General features: G+C 38.6%; 1 protein-coding gene across 1 annotated transcript in view; it reads right to left on the minus strand.

Moving 5' to 3' along the window:
- Positions 1-13,768, minus strand: part of CR1 (complement C3b/C4b receptor 1 (Knops blood group)) — a 125,118-nt gene that overhangs the window by 45,813 nt on the left and 65,537 nt on the right. Inside the window, exons 23-27 of the mRNA XM_031014458.3 lie at positions 13,651-13,753; positions 12,018-12,103; positions 9,150-9,377; positions 6,454-6,633; positions 5,257-5,356 (exon numbers count right to left, since the gene is read on the minus strand). Of these exons, the coding sequence (XP_030870318.3) occupies positions 5,257-5,356; positions 6,454-6,633; positions 9,150-9,377; positions 12,018-12,103; positions 13,651-13,753 (697 nt within the window). The remainder of the gene's footprint in view (positions 1-5,256; positions 5,357-6,453; positions 6,634-9,149; positions 9,378-12,017; positions 12,104-13,650; positions 13,754-13,768) is intronic.

Here is a 13,768-nt window from a genome sequence, read left to right on the forward strand (position 1 = left end):
CATCCACAATGGTTGAATGAATTTACACTCCCACCAACAGTGTAAAAGCATTTCTATTTCTCCACATCCTCTCCAGCATCTGTTGTTTCCTGACTTTTTAGTGATCGCCATTCTAACTGGCCTAAGATGGTATCTCAATGTGGTTTTGATTTGCATTTCTCTAATGACCAGTGATGATGAGCTTTTTTTCATGTTTGTTGGCTGCATAAATGTCTTCTTTTGAGAAGTGTCTGTTCATATCCTTTGCCCTCTTTTTGATAGGGTTGTTTTTTCTTGTAAATTTGTTTAAGTTCCTTGTAGATTCTGGATATTAGTCCTTTGTCATATGGATGGATTGCAAAAATTTTCTCCCATTCTGTAGGTTGTCTGTTCACTCCGATGATAGTTTCTCTTGCTGTGCAGAAGCTCTTTAGTTTCATTAGATCCCATTTGTCAATTTGGCTTTTGTTGCCATTGCTTTTGGTGTTTTAGTCATGAAGTCTTTGTCCATGCCCATGTCCTGAATGGTACTGCCTAGGTTTTCTTCCAGGGTTTTTATGGTTTTAGGTCTTACATTTAAGTCTTTAATACATCTTGAGTTAATTTTTGTATAAGGTGTAAAGGAAGGGGTCCAGCTTCAGTTTTCTGCATCTGGCTAGCCAGTTTTCCCAACACCATTTATTAAATAGGGAATCCTTTCCCCATTGCTTGTTTTTGTCAGGTTTGTCAAAGATCAGATGGTTGTAGATGTGTGGCATTATTTCTGAGGCCTCTGTTCTGTTCCATTGGTCTATATATCTGTTTTGGTACCAGTACGATGCTGTTTTGCTTACTGTAGCCTTATAGTATAGTTTGAAGTCAGGTAGTGTGGTGCCTCCAGCTTTGTTCTTTTTGCTTAGGATTGTCTTGGCTATATGGGCTATTTTTTGGTTCCATATGAAATTTAAAGTAGTTTTTTTTTTTTTTTTTTTTTTGTAATTCTGTGAAGAAAGCCATTGGTAATTTGATGGGGATAGCATTGAATGTATAAATTACCTTGGGCAGTATGGCCATTTTCATGATATTGATTCTTTCTATCCACAATCGTGAAATGTTTTTTTCATTTGTTTGTGTCCTCGCTTACTTCCTTGAGCAGTGGTTTGTAGTTCTCCTTGAAGATGTCCTTCACTTCCCTTGTAAGTTGTATTCCAAGTTATTTTATTCACTTTGCAGGAATTTAGAATGGGAGTTCACTCATGATTTGGCTCTCTGCTTGTCTATTATTGGTGTATAGGAATGCTTGTGATTTTTGCATTGATTTTGTACCCTGAGACTTTGCTGAAGTTGCTTATCAGATTATGGATATTTTAAGCTGAGATAATGGGGTTTTCTAAATATACAGTCATGTCATATGCAAACAGAGACAATTTGACTTCCTCTCTTCCTATTTGAATACCCTTTATTCCTTTCTCTTGCCTGATTGCCCTGGCCAGAGCTTCCAATACTATGTTGAATAGGAGTGGTGAGAGAGGGCATCCTTGTCTTGTGCTGGTTTTCAAAGTGCATGCTTCCAGCTTTTGCCCATTCAGTATGATATTAGTGGTGGGTTTGTTATAAATAGCTCCTATTATTTTGGGACATATTCCATCAATACCTAGTTTATTGAGAGTTTTTAGCACGAAGGGCTGTTGAATTTTATCGAAGCCCTTGTCTGCATCTATTGAGATAATCGTGGTTTTTATCATTGGTTCTGTTAATGTGATGGATTACATTTATTGATTTGCGTATGTTGAACCAGCCTTGTATCTCAGGGATGAAGCCAGCTTGATCATGGTGGGTAAGCTTTTTGATGTGCTGCTGAATTTTGTTTGCCAGTATTTTATTGAGGATTTTTGCATCAATGTTCATCAGGGATATTGGCCTGAAATTTTCCTTTTTTATTGTGTCTCTGCCAGGTTTTGGTATCAGGATGATGCTGGCCTCATAAAATGAGTTAGGGAGGAGTCCCTCTTTTTCTATTGTTTGGAATAGTTTAGAAGGAATGGTACCAGCTCCTCTTTGTACCTCCGGTAGGATTCAGCTATGAATCTATCTGTTCCTGGGCTTTTTTTGGTTGGTAGGCAATTAATTACTTCCTCAATTTCAGAACTTGTTTTTGGCCTTTTCAGGGATTCGACTTCTTCCTGTTTTAGTCTTGGGAGGGTGTATGTATCCAGGAATTTATCCATTTCTTCTAGATTTTCTAGTTTATTTGTGTAGAGGTGTTTATAGTATTCTCTGATGGTAGTTTGTATTTCTGTGGGATCAGTGGTAATATCCCCTTTATCATTTTTTATTGTGTCTATTTGATTCTTCTCTCTTTTTTCTTTATTAGTCTGGCTAGTGGTCTATTTTGTTAATCTTTTCAAAAAACCAGCTCCTGGATTCATTGATTTTTTGAAGGGTTTTTTGTGTCTCTATTTCCTTCAGTTCTGCTCTGATCTTAGTTATTTCTTCTCTTCTGCTAGCTTTTGAATTTGTTTGCTCTTGCTTCTCTAGTTCTTTAATTGTGATGTTAGGGCGTCGATTTTAGATCTTTTCTGCTTTCTCCAGTGGGCATTTAGTGCTATAAATTTAGTGCTCTAAACACTCTTTGGCTGTGTCCCAGAGATTCTGGTACATTGTGTCTTTGTTCTCATCGGTTTCAAAGAACTTACTTATTTCTGCTTTCATTTCGTTATTTACCCAGTAGTCATTCAGAGCAGGCTGTTCAGTTTCCATATAGTTGTGCAGTTTTGAGAGAGTTTCTTAATCCTGAGTTCTAATTTGATTGTACTGTGGTCTGAGAGACTGTTTGTTATGATTTCCATTCTTTTGCATTTTGAGGAGTGCTTTACTTCCAATTATGTGGTCAATTTTAGAATAATTGCTATGTGGTGCTGAGAAGAATGTATATTCTGCTGATATGGGGTGGAGAGTTCTATAGATGTCTATTAGATCTGCTTGGTCCAGAGCTGAGTTCAGGTCCTGAATATCCTTGTTAATTTTCTGTCTCGTTGACCTGTCTAATACTGACAATGGGGTGTTAAAGTCTCCTACTATTATTGTGTGGGAATCTAAGTCTCTTTATAGATCTTTCAGAACTTGCTTTATGAATCTGGGTGCTCCTGTATTGGGTGCATATATATTTAGGATAGTTAGCTCTTCTTGTTGCATCCTTTGCCATTATGTAATGCTCTTGTCTCTTTTGATCTTTGTTGGTTTAAAGTATGTTTTATCAGAGACTAGGACTGTAACCCCTGCTTTTATTTGCTTTCCATTTGCTTGGTAAATATTCCTCCATCCCTTTATTTTGCGCCTATGTGTGTCTTTGCACATGAGATGGGTCTCCTGAATACAGCACGCCAATGGGTCTTGACTCTTTATCCAATTTGCCAGTCAGTGTCTTTTAATTGGGGGCATTTAGCCAATTTACATTTAATGTTAGAATTGTTATGTGTAAATTTGATCCTGTCATTATGATGCTAATTTGTTATTTTGCCCATTAGTTGATGTGGTTTCTTCATATTGTTGATGGTCTTTACAATTTGGTATGTTTTTGCAGTGGCTGGTACCAGTTATTCCTTTCCATGTTTAGTGCTTCCTTCAGGAGCCCTTGTAAGGCAAGTCTGGTGGTGACAAAATCCCTCAGCATTTGCTTGTCTGTAAAGGATTTTATTTCTCCTTCACTTATGAAGCTTAGTTTGGCTAGATATGAAATTCTGGGTTGAAAATTCTTTTCTTTAAGAATGTTGAATATTGGCCCCCACTCTCTTCTGGCTTGTAGGGTTTCTGCAGAGAGACTCACTGTTAGTCTGATGGGCTTCCCTTTGTGGGTAACCTGACCTTTCTCTCTGGCTGCCCTTAACATTTTTTTCCTTCATTTCAACCTTGGTGAATCTGACAATTACGTGTCTTGGGGTTGCTCTTCTCAAGGAGTATCTTTGTGGTGTTCTCTGTATTTCCTGAATTTGAATGCCGGACTGTCTTGCTAGGTTGGGGCAGTTTTCCTGGATAATATCTTGAAGAGTGTTTTCCAACTTGGTTCCATTCTCCCCGTCACTTTCAGGTACACCAATCAAACGTAGGTTTGGTCTTTTCACATAGTCCCATATTTCTTGGAGGCTTTGTTCATTCCTTTTCATTCTTTTTTGTCTTCATGCTTTATTTCATTAAGTTGATCTTCAATCTCTGATATCCTTTGTTTCACTTGATCGATTCGGCTATTGATACTTGTGTATGCTTCATGAAGTTCTTGTGCTGTGTTTTTCAGCTCCATCAGGTCATTTATGTTCTTTTCTAAACTGGTTATTCTTGTTAGTAATTCCTCTAACCTGTTTTTCAAGGTTCTTCGCTTCCTTGCATTGGGTTAGAACATGCTCCTTTAGCTCAGAGGAGTTTGTTATTACCCACCTTCTGAAGCCTACTTCTGTCAATCTGTCCAACTCATTCCCCATCCAGTTTTGTTCTCTTGCTGGCAAGGAGTTGTGATCCTTTGGAGGAGAAGAGGCATTCTGGTTTTGGGAATTTTCATCCTTTTTGTGCTGGTTTTTCCTCATCTTCGTGGATTTATCTATCATTGGTCTTTGATGTTGGTGACCCTTGGTTGGGGTTTTCATGTGGACATCCTTTTTGTTAATGTTGATGCTATTCCTTTATGTTTGTTAGTTTTTCTTCTAACAGTCAGGCCCCTCTGCTGCAGGTCTGCTGGAGTTTGATGGAGGTCCACTCCAGAGTTTTTAAAAGCCCCTTCTCAGTTGAGGCAATGGCTTTTGGTGTGGTTACTTGTCCCAAGGAGAAGTCAAGAGCAAGAACCCCATAATGTCTCCTCTCTGTGTGCACTTTGATGCATACTCTTCCAGAGCTGCTGTTACAATTAATGTTTACCCTCCCAAACTCTGCTTCAGGGTCCTCCAACTCAGCTGTATTACCTACGGATCTCAGTTAAGGAGGTTTACATGGTTCAACTACCTTTTTTCCTTTTCCTTATTTGTAAGCTGCTCCTTTTCATCCAATGAATGCCTGACCAGGTTTCACATGTACCACCTTTGACAGGAACATGTTGCCCTCCTCTGGTTTACAATACAATACATATTGTACCTTCTTTTTTTATTCCTTTGATCATATGGCTATGTCCAAGATATCATCTCTATCTATAAGTCCTATTGCTTGCTTTTAAAGTAAAGGGAGCAATAGTTTAGTTTGTCTGTCTGAGACTGGGTCAGAAGTTGGCTCTGCTGTTCTGGAACTCATATTCAAGAGATGGTATTCTCAACTCACCCTTCATTACAAGAATAATTAACTGTTGATCCAAACTGTGTATCTGTGTTTATATGCACCATTCCATTGAAGGGTTCTGGAGGAGGTCCACATGATTTTCCTAGGGGAAGAAGCAGAATTTGGGATTAAGTATAGAGTTCAACTTACCTTTGTAAGGTTCAGACTGGAGTGTGGCATACTAAACAGCATATACAGTTCCAATTGTTTCATGGAATTGACTGCTTTGAGGAAACTTGGCAGACAACTTCAGAATCATGTAGCTACAGAACACAACTTTGAAAAAGACTATCTTGCATCTCCTAATAAAGGTTATGTATGGGCTGTCGCCTGTAATCCTAGCACTTTGGGAGGCCGAGGCAGGCAGATCACCTGAGGTCAGGAGTTCAAGACCAGCCTGGCCAACGTGGCAAAACCCCATCTCTACTAAAAAATACAAAAATTAGCTGGGCATGGGAGTGGGTACCTGTAATCCCAGTTACTCGAGAGGCTGAGGCAGGGAGACTTGCTTGAACCCAGGAGGTTGCAGCCAAGATCGCGCCACTACACTCCAGCCTGGGTGACAGAGTAAGGCTCCATCTCAGAAACAAACAAACAAAAAACACAACAACAACAGCAGAAACAAAACAAAAACAAAACAAGTCATTTATGGCTAAAGTGTTGTACTCTCATTCCACCAGCCAAAATCAAAGGCCTCAAAATTTGGGATGTCTCCCCTATTTTTAGTTAGCCAAGCGCAGTTCACTGCAACTCACATAAATTTCTTTTGTACCCCTGTTTCATTCATTTCATGGTTTCAGCCATCAAGGACGATCTACAGTGAATGTAAATTTTCTCTCTAATTCTTTTGTGAGAGCCATTCTCATGAAATGAGCATCTAGTCAAGGTTCAGGAACTACAAGCAAGAAGAAGGGGTGATGTACAAGACCATCCTTTATCAAAATATCTTGGGCAGATATAGACATCTTGCTTCCAAAATTTGAGCAAATTGAATCAAATCCCACCTATGTTGTTTTTGTTGTTGTTGTTTGTAGAGGTGGGGTTTGGCCATGTTGCCCAGGCTGGTTGCGAACTCCTGAGTTCAAGCTATCTGCCAGCCTTGGCCTCCCAAAGTGATGGGATTACAGGCGTGAGCCACCAAGCCCAGTCCCACCTATGCTTTAACAGACATGAAGTAGTTCCTAGGGAGGGGTTACTCACGTCTACAGTTGTCTTCAACACTTGACCAGACCAAGTTTTCTAGGCAGGAGATAGAGAACATTTTCCCAAAATACCCAGGACGGCATTCATAATTCAAAGATGTCCCGACTGGAAACTCAAAGTCATTAATTGGGATTGTAGGACTGGCAAATGGAAACTGCTCTGGGGTTTTACAGTGACCTGGAGAAAAAAACCACAGGAATATCAAAGTTAGCAGAGAGACTTCCACCCTACCTCCTTTTTCTCTTCAATTAAGCTGATAGGTGGATCACAGAAACAGAGAGACTTACAAGAATAGCAAAAGATTTTCTTCTCCTTGATGTTACCTTGGGATGAAGCTCTTCAATGGCATCTACTCAGCAGGATTTTTTTTACTATTTGGAAGACCACTCAGCTTTCTGATCTTTCTTCCCTTATTTCACCAAAGCAAGAACTTCAGCTTGTAGTTTCACATTCAGACCTCCTGTCGGAGTGCCTATATCCTCAGTTAACCACTCAAATCTTCATGTGTTTGTGCTAATTCACTCATGAGTAGCAAGACATATTTTATCATCTCTCTCCATCTACTCCATTCTCAGGGTGCCCAGCATAAGCTGCCTCTCTGGCCTTTCATAGCAGATACCCCTTGTAGTGAGTTGAATGATGTTCTCCCAAAAGATATCTCTACCTAAAACCTCAGAATAGAAACTTATTTGGAATAATGGTTTTTCAGATAGAATTAAGATTAGGATCTTGAGATTAGATCATCTTTTATTTAGAGTGGGCCCTAAATCCAATGACTGGTGTCCCTATCAGGGAAAAAGTGGAGGGATTTGACATATAGAGACACAGGGGAAAAGGCTATGATGGAGGCAGGGATTTGAATGATGCATCCACAAACCAAGGAATGCCAAGGAATCCCAGGAACCAGCAGCAGATGGAAGAAGTAAAGAATTGGTTATTTTCCAGAGCCTTAGAAGATGGGAAAAATACCCCTGCCAACATCTCAATTTCAGCCTACAAAACTGTGAAATAATAAGTTTCTTTTGTTTTAAGCCACCTAGTTTGTGGTAATTTGTTACAGCAGCCCTAGGAAACTAATACAGTGTTTTTCTTCTGAAGCTAAACCAGGCATTTAAAGATAGAACAAAATAGGCTGGGCATGGTGGCTCACGCCTTGTAGTCCCAGCACTTTGGGAGGCCAAGGCAGGTGGATTGCTTTAGCCCAGGAGTTCAAGACCAGCCCGGGCAACATGATGAAAACCGGTCTACATAAAATACAAGAATTAGCTGGGTGTGGTGGCATGCACCTGTGGTCCCAACTACTTGGGAGGCTGAGATGGGAGGCTTGCTTGAGCCAGGGAGGTCAAGGCTGCAGTAAACTATGATTGCACCACTCTACTCCACCTGGGCAAAAGAGCAAGACCCTCTCTCTCAAAAAAAGCACACACACACACACACACACACACAAAACAAAACAAAAAAAGAACCAGAACAAAACAGACTAAGCCATCAGCCTTCTGTAAGAAGCTATGTCTTCTTTCTGAGAGAGTATATTGTGTGCTGCATATTTTTACTTTTTTTGTTTTACAGTTTTTACAATTTTTCAGTTTTATTTTTTATAGAGTTAGGATCTTCCTGTGTTGGCCAGGCTGGTCTTGAACTCCTGGCCTCAAACAATCCTCTCACCTCGGCCTCCAAAGTGCTGGGATTATAGGTGTGATCTACTGTGCCCAGCCATGTGCTGCATATTTTCAAATAGAGTCTGAACTCTGTTACCTCCTTTTTGGAGAAGACTTCCTCCATCTGTTCATTAAGGCTGCACTGGGGTCTAGGCATTTACATTAAAAAAATTTACTGCATTCTGATGGGTACCACTCAGTTGGAGAGTAAAGGTCAAAGAAAGGTTAAATGCCTTTCATCAGGTTTAGCCTTTTCACCTTGGCTGGCTCTTGTCTCTCAGGGCTTCCCTGTGGATAATGGAATATTCCAAGGCTGGTGCCACATCCCTAATCTACTCCAGCTTCTGCTCTGGAAAAGGCCTAATGTTTGCCCTGATGGACCAGGCGACTTCTTCCCAGGAAGAAATAGCCTCTTCCTTTTCCTACTCTTTTCTTTGGGCTACTCTTTCCTTGCTTCTTATCCCCTGAGTGGCACAGTTCAAGTACAAAGATTAAGACAGCCTGGAGGCAAGCTGACAAATGGACAAACTTTAAGTCGAGACAAAGAGAGTCTTTTTGGTTACTTAGCCCATGCAGCAGAACACTAGTTTAAAACCTTAGCTAAATAATATCCACATTTCCAATTTTGAACTTTGCATGCCCATGTACCCCTCATGAACTTATGGAGACTGTCTGTCAATTATACAGATACTGGTTAGTGTTCATAGGCAGTTGTTTTCATGTTTTCTCCAGTGAATACATTTTTTTTCCTGATTTACATAACTGTGCCTTACTGCCTTCCCTCCACCCCTCCCCTCAGTCCCTTTTCCCCACCCTCTTCCACTCCACCAGCAAGAAGAGTTTTCATCTTATAGATTCAAACATACCTTGGACCTGCTGAAACCCATCTGTTTTAGCTATGGTATGTAATTTTGACATTTACACTTATGACAAAGTTAAGCTCACAAACAAATACCACAGTCTTGTTACAGAAACATGAGGGATTGGGTCCACATATTCTGAACCCACTTAGGATATGTGGAAGCGGATACTGACCAGCACGAACAGAAAGTTCACAGCGAGGGGCAGGGCTGCTCCAAACCCCATTCCCATGAGGGTCACTTGTGCAGCGGATGGTGCTCTCCCCAATGAGGTTGAAAGTCATCCCTCTGTCTGGGTGGGGGTCACATGTGTAAGATATTTCTTTTCCATAGGGAATATCTCCAAAGGGAGTTCCTGTGTGTCTCCCATTAAGGATAGCTGGAGGATTTGGACAAAAGATATCTAGAAAGAAAACAAGAGCTCTCAATTCCATAAAAAATTTTAAAGTATAATCCAAGGCGATTCTACAGTTGTCATACTGTGACTGTGTTGCCAATTAAGCATACTTTTCTTCTTAAGTAGAAACTGCAAAATTAATGTATTAGGCCTCTGCTAAGATGGAGCTAAATGAAATGACAACTAAATCAATGTTTATTACAAAAGCCTTTCCCAAATTAAGCATCCTAAATTTTTCAGATAGTTAATATTTCTGAATAATAAAGAGTATATTCCTTTAAAGTAAATAAAAATCTTCACAGTCACATTAAAGGGGAATCATCCATTAATTCAACAAGCATTTTTTTGAATATCTGCTGTATGTCAAGTACTGTTTAAAGCACAGGATAAATATGATCTTTGACATCAAGAATCTTCATCCTAGAGACATCTTTCTAAAATATATTATACATTTAATATTTGTATATCAGTGATTTAATTTTTCTTGATGATGCCAGGCTATGATTTTCAAAATAAAGATGAAAGATTGCAGTAATGCTGTCACAATGGAAAAAAAAAAATGCTATGTACTCCTGTATGTGTTTCAAAAGGCTCAAGAATGTTACGGTTTTTTTGAGATACTCATTGGTTTTTAAGGGTTTATTTATTTATTTTTTTCATTAAAGAAACACATTTATTCCTTGGAATGCCTCTATTTGGGGACACTCCTTCCCTTTTCTAATTTGCTTTGAATTTGGGAAGAGGATATTACAGCTTAAAAGAATTATAGATAAACTAATCAAAGGTTAAAATAGCTTAACCAATGTTTACACTCTAGTAAGCGATTTCAGGTATATGTTGGGTTCATGAGGGTATTTTCTTTTTCTTTTCTTTCATACTTCTTAACTATTCCAGGGAAGTTAAGATTGTCAAATAGCTGACTTCCAACAATGTAAGATGAAATTATCATTTTCATCATATAAATCAATACAAGACATTGAAATGATTTAAGGCAAAGTATTCATATGAGCAAAATTCTATTGTAAACATGTATTTTTAATAGCTATGATCAGAAGGGGAAGCAATACCCTGATTGATTTAGTGAAGAAGTAAATGGATAGATTGGACATAGTAGTGTTTCTGTTTTTAACACACTATTTTCTGCCCTCTTAAAAATCAAAAGCAAACCTCTTGCTGTCATTTCCCTCTTCAGCTATAGTCCTATTTCTACTCTCTTTACATGAAAACTTCTCTAAAATATTGTCTATGATCTGTTACAGTTCCTCCCATTCATTCTCCCTAGAATTCATTCCAATCAGTGTTTGCCAGCACTCCACTGAAACTTCCACTTGTTACCTCCAAGTTGCTAAACCCAAAGATCAATTTTCTGTTCTTACCTAATTTGACCTCTCTATAGAATTTGACACAGTTGATTAGTCTAATCCCTTAAAATAATTTCCATACTTGGCTTCCAGGTCACCTCACCCTCCTGTGTTTTCTCTTACTGCAGTGGCTGCTTCATCATAATCCCCTTTGCTGATTCCTTCTCACCTTTGCAACTCTTAATCCTGGACATCCAGGCTCAGTCCATGCATCTGTTCTCTAGCAGCACTGACTCCCTAGGTGAAGATCTCTTTCAGTCCTGATTTCAAGCATAGCAGATACAATGATGGCTTCTACATATCTATGGGCAGCCTGGGACTCTCCAACATATCCATCTGGATATCTAAGAGGAACACTAAAGTTATGTCCCAAGCTTAACTTTTGATTTCCCCCATTCCCAAACTTCATGCAGTCCCCTGCATTTTAGCTAAGGGAAATTCTACCCTGGCGGTTGCTCTGGCCAAAAACCTGGAAACTGGCTATGTTTCTTCTCTTTCTTTCACACCCTCTATCTAAGCTAACCATCACCAAATCCTGTCATCTGCACCTTCAAAATATATCCAGAATTTGATCACTTCTCATCATCACCTTTCCCAATTGCTATCCTGGGCCAACATCTCTGATTAGATTGCTGCAACAGCCTCCCATTTTGAACCCTCAGCTGCACCCAGAGGTTTGCTGGGCTACACTTGCCTTTTGGGTTCTCAGCTACATTCTCAATTGACAGCACTGACTCAATTAAGAGCATTTTCTTAATAACAGTATCATTTGAACATTTCTATTCATGTCTTTGATTTTTGTCTTTATCCTTGCACAAAAATTTAAACATGGACTTATCTGTCTTGTTTATAGGTATATCCCCAGTTCCCAGAAGATTGCTTGGCACATAGTAGGTGCTCAAATAATTTTCTGTTGAAAGAATGAATATATGACTAAATGGATGATTGAGGGAAGAACGGAAAAGTTGAAGTATGACTATTACTTTTGACAGGAAAGAAGAGAAAAATTTAGCCTAGCATCTTGCCATATATTTATTTCTGTGAAGCATTTCTCTCTATTTATAGCACAGACTCTCCTCATAAATATTTATAGGATGGTACCCAAAACACATGATTCTCATGTTTATTTTTCCCCAAAACATTGCTTGTATCTATTCCAACAAAGAACAATTTCTATCAGAAGCGGGCACAAACAGCGGGACAAACAATAGATAATCCCATGGGGCAAACCACATTAAGAAAAAAACAGAAAGATCCAGACTGAACAAGTATTCCATCTACTCACGTTCACACACAGGAACACTGTTATTCCAAAGGCTTCTCATTCCAACCAAGACACAATGACTAACGGAACTGCCCTTTAAGCGAAACCTAAAGAACAAAGCAGTAGTGGCTGGATGAATGCACCATTTCTCTCTTCCCTTCATGACAGATCTCAACCTCCTCCCTGAGAATTCCTAAGTTAATTAACATTTTACTGCTCAAGCTAAAGCACAGGTGAAAACACTCAACTCACTTAGTTTCTCATTGATGGGCTCAGAAGCCAAATCATTTTGGAAAAAGTGTAGCTTTCAGTGAGGACAAAGCAATAATAGCTGGCAGAGCTGTCAATCACATGTAACTGGAATTTAGAATATTTTTACTTACTCTTTCGTTCCTATTCCAAATTCCACTATTTATTTGATTAAAAGTTTTGTGAAATAATCTTTGCATGTTATTTTATCTTATATACAACTTTCTCTTATATATCAAACTTTTCTTAACAACCCCCTAGAATATTTATTTATCTCTTCATGTCTGCAAATTACTATTTATTCAAACATCTAATGTTCCATATATATATGTATATACATATGTATATATACATATGTTCCATATATATGTATATACATATGTATATACATATGTATATATACATGTGTATATATGTATGGTGAGGAGGGTGGGAAAGTAAGTTTTGGGGGAAGAAGCATGAAATTAAGAATTGGGGGTGTGCATGCACCCATGCATATGTGTCTTCATTTGGAAAGCAAGACCTTAATTAGCCAAGAAAAAAGCTATTTTGGACTCACCTATTATTTGATTCTCAGGGCAAAGTACCAGCTGCAATCTCTCTCAAGTATATTGAAAAATTATATGGACTTTCTCTATGATCAGCTATGTGCTAAGCACTTTATATGCATTTTCTCATTCATTATTTACAACAACACTTTGAAATTGTGTGAAATATGTAAATGTATACATATACGTATACATATGTACATGTATACATATACATATGTACATGTATACATATACATATGTACATGTATACGTATACATATATGTATACATACGTATACGTATGTATACATATACATATACGTATGTATACGTATGTATACATATACATATACGTATGTATACGTATGTATACATATATATACACACTTTTTTTTTCAAGATCTTTTGTATTTCTGCCATTGTTTTTCCTTTGTGCCTTACTGGAAGCTGCACGTTTTCCAAAATGATTTTACTTCTGAGCCTCTATAAGTGAGAAATCAAATGAATTGAGCTTTTTGCTTTTTAAACTTCTGTTCATGGATCCAGCTGGTTCCTACCACACTTTCCAATCATTGTTTCAGATATTAGTCTCCTCTAGTACTTCTTTTCCACTAGGTCAGTCCCCTTTTCTGGACTGGTGACTGTATTTCTGCTTGTACTTGACACTCAGTTATATGTGCCATTTTTTCTTTATCTGTTTATCTCCTGATAGTAGTGCCACTTAGTCCCTACCTTTATTTTAAAACTACACTTCCAGAAGTTAATCTCCCTGGATTCTTCTTTTCCTAGGTCAGCCCTCTTTTTGGATTGATCCTTAAGCTCAAGAGTCACTCTCCAGTGCTGAGTCCCTGATCTGAATTCTGGGTCACACTTACCCTTCATCACAGACAAAGGACACCTTTGCCCCAAGCTGAAGATTAAGTGGAAATAGCACACGGCCATGAGGGAGTTGACCCAAGAAGTCATCACAGGATTTCACTAGAAGAAGAAGAA

The sequence above is a fragment of the Gorilla gorilla genome, chromosome 1, assembly GCF_029281585.2.
Source record: "Gorilla gorilla gorilla isolate KB3781 chromosome 1, NHGRI_mGorGor1-v2.1_pri, whole genome shotgun sequence".
In the NCBI taxonomy this organism is placed as follows: domain Eukaryota; kingdom Metazoa; phylum Chordata; class Mammalia; order Primates; family Hominidae; genus Gorilla; species Gorilla gorilla.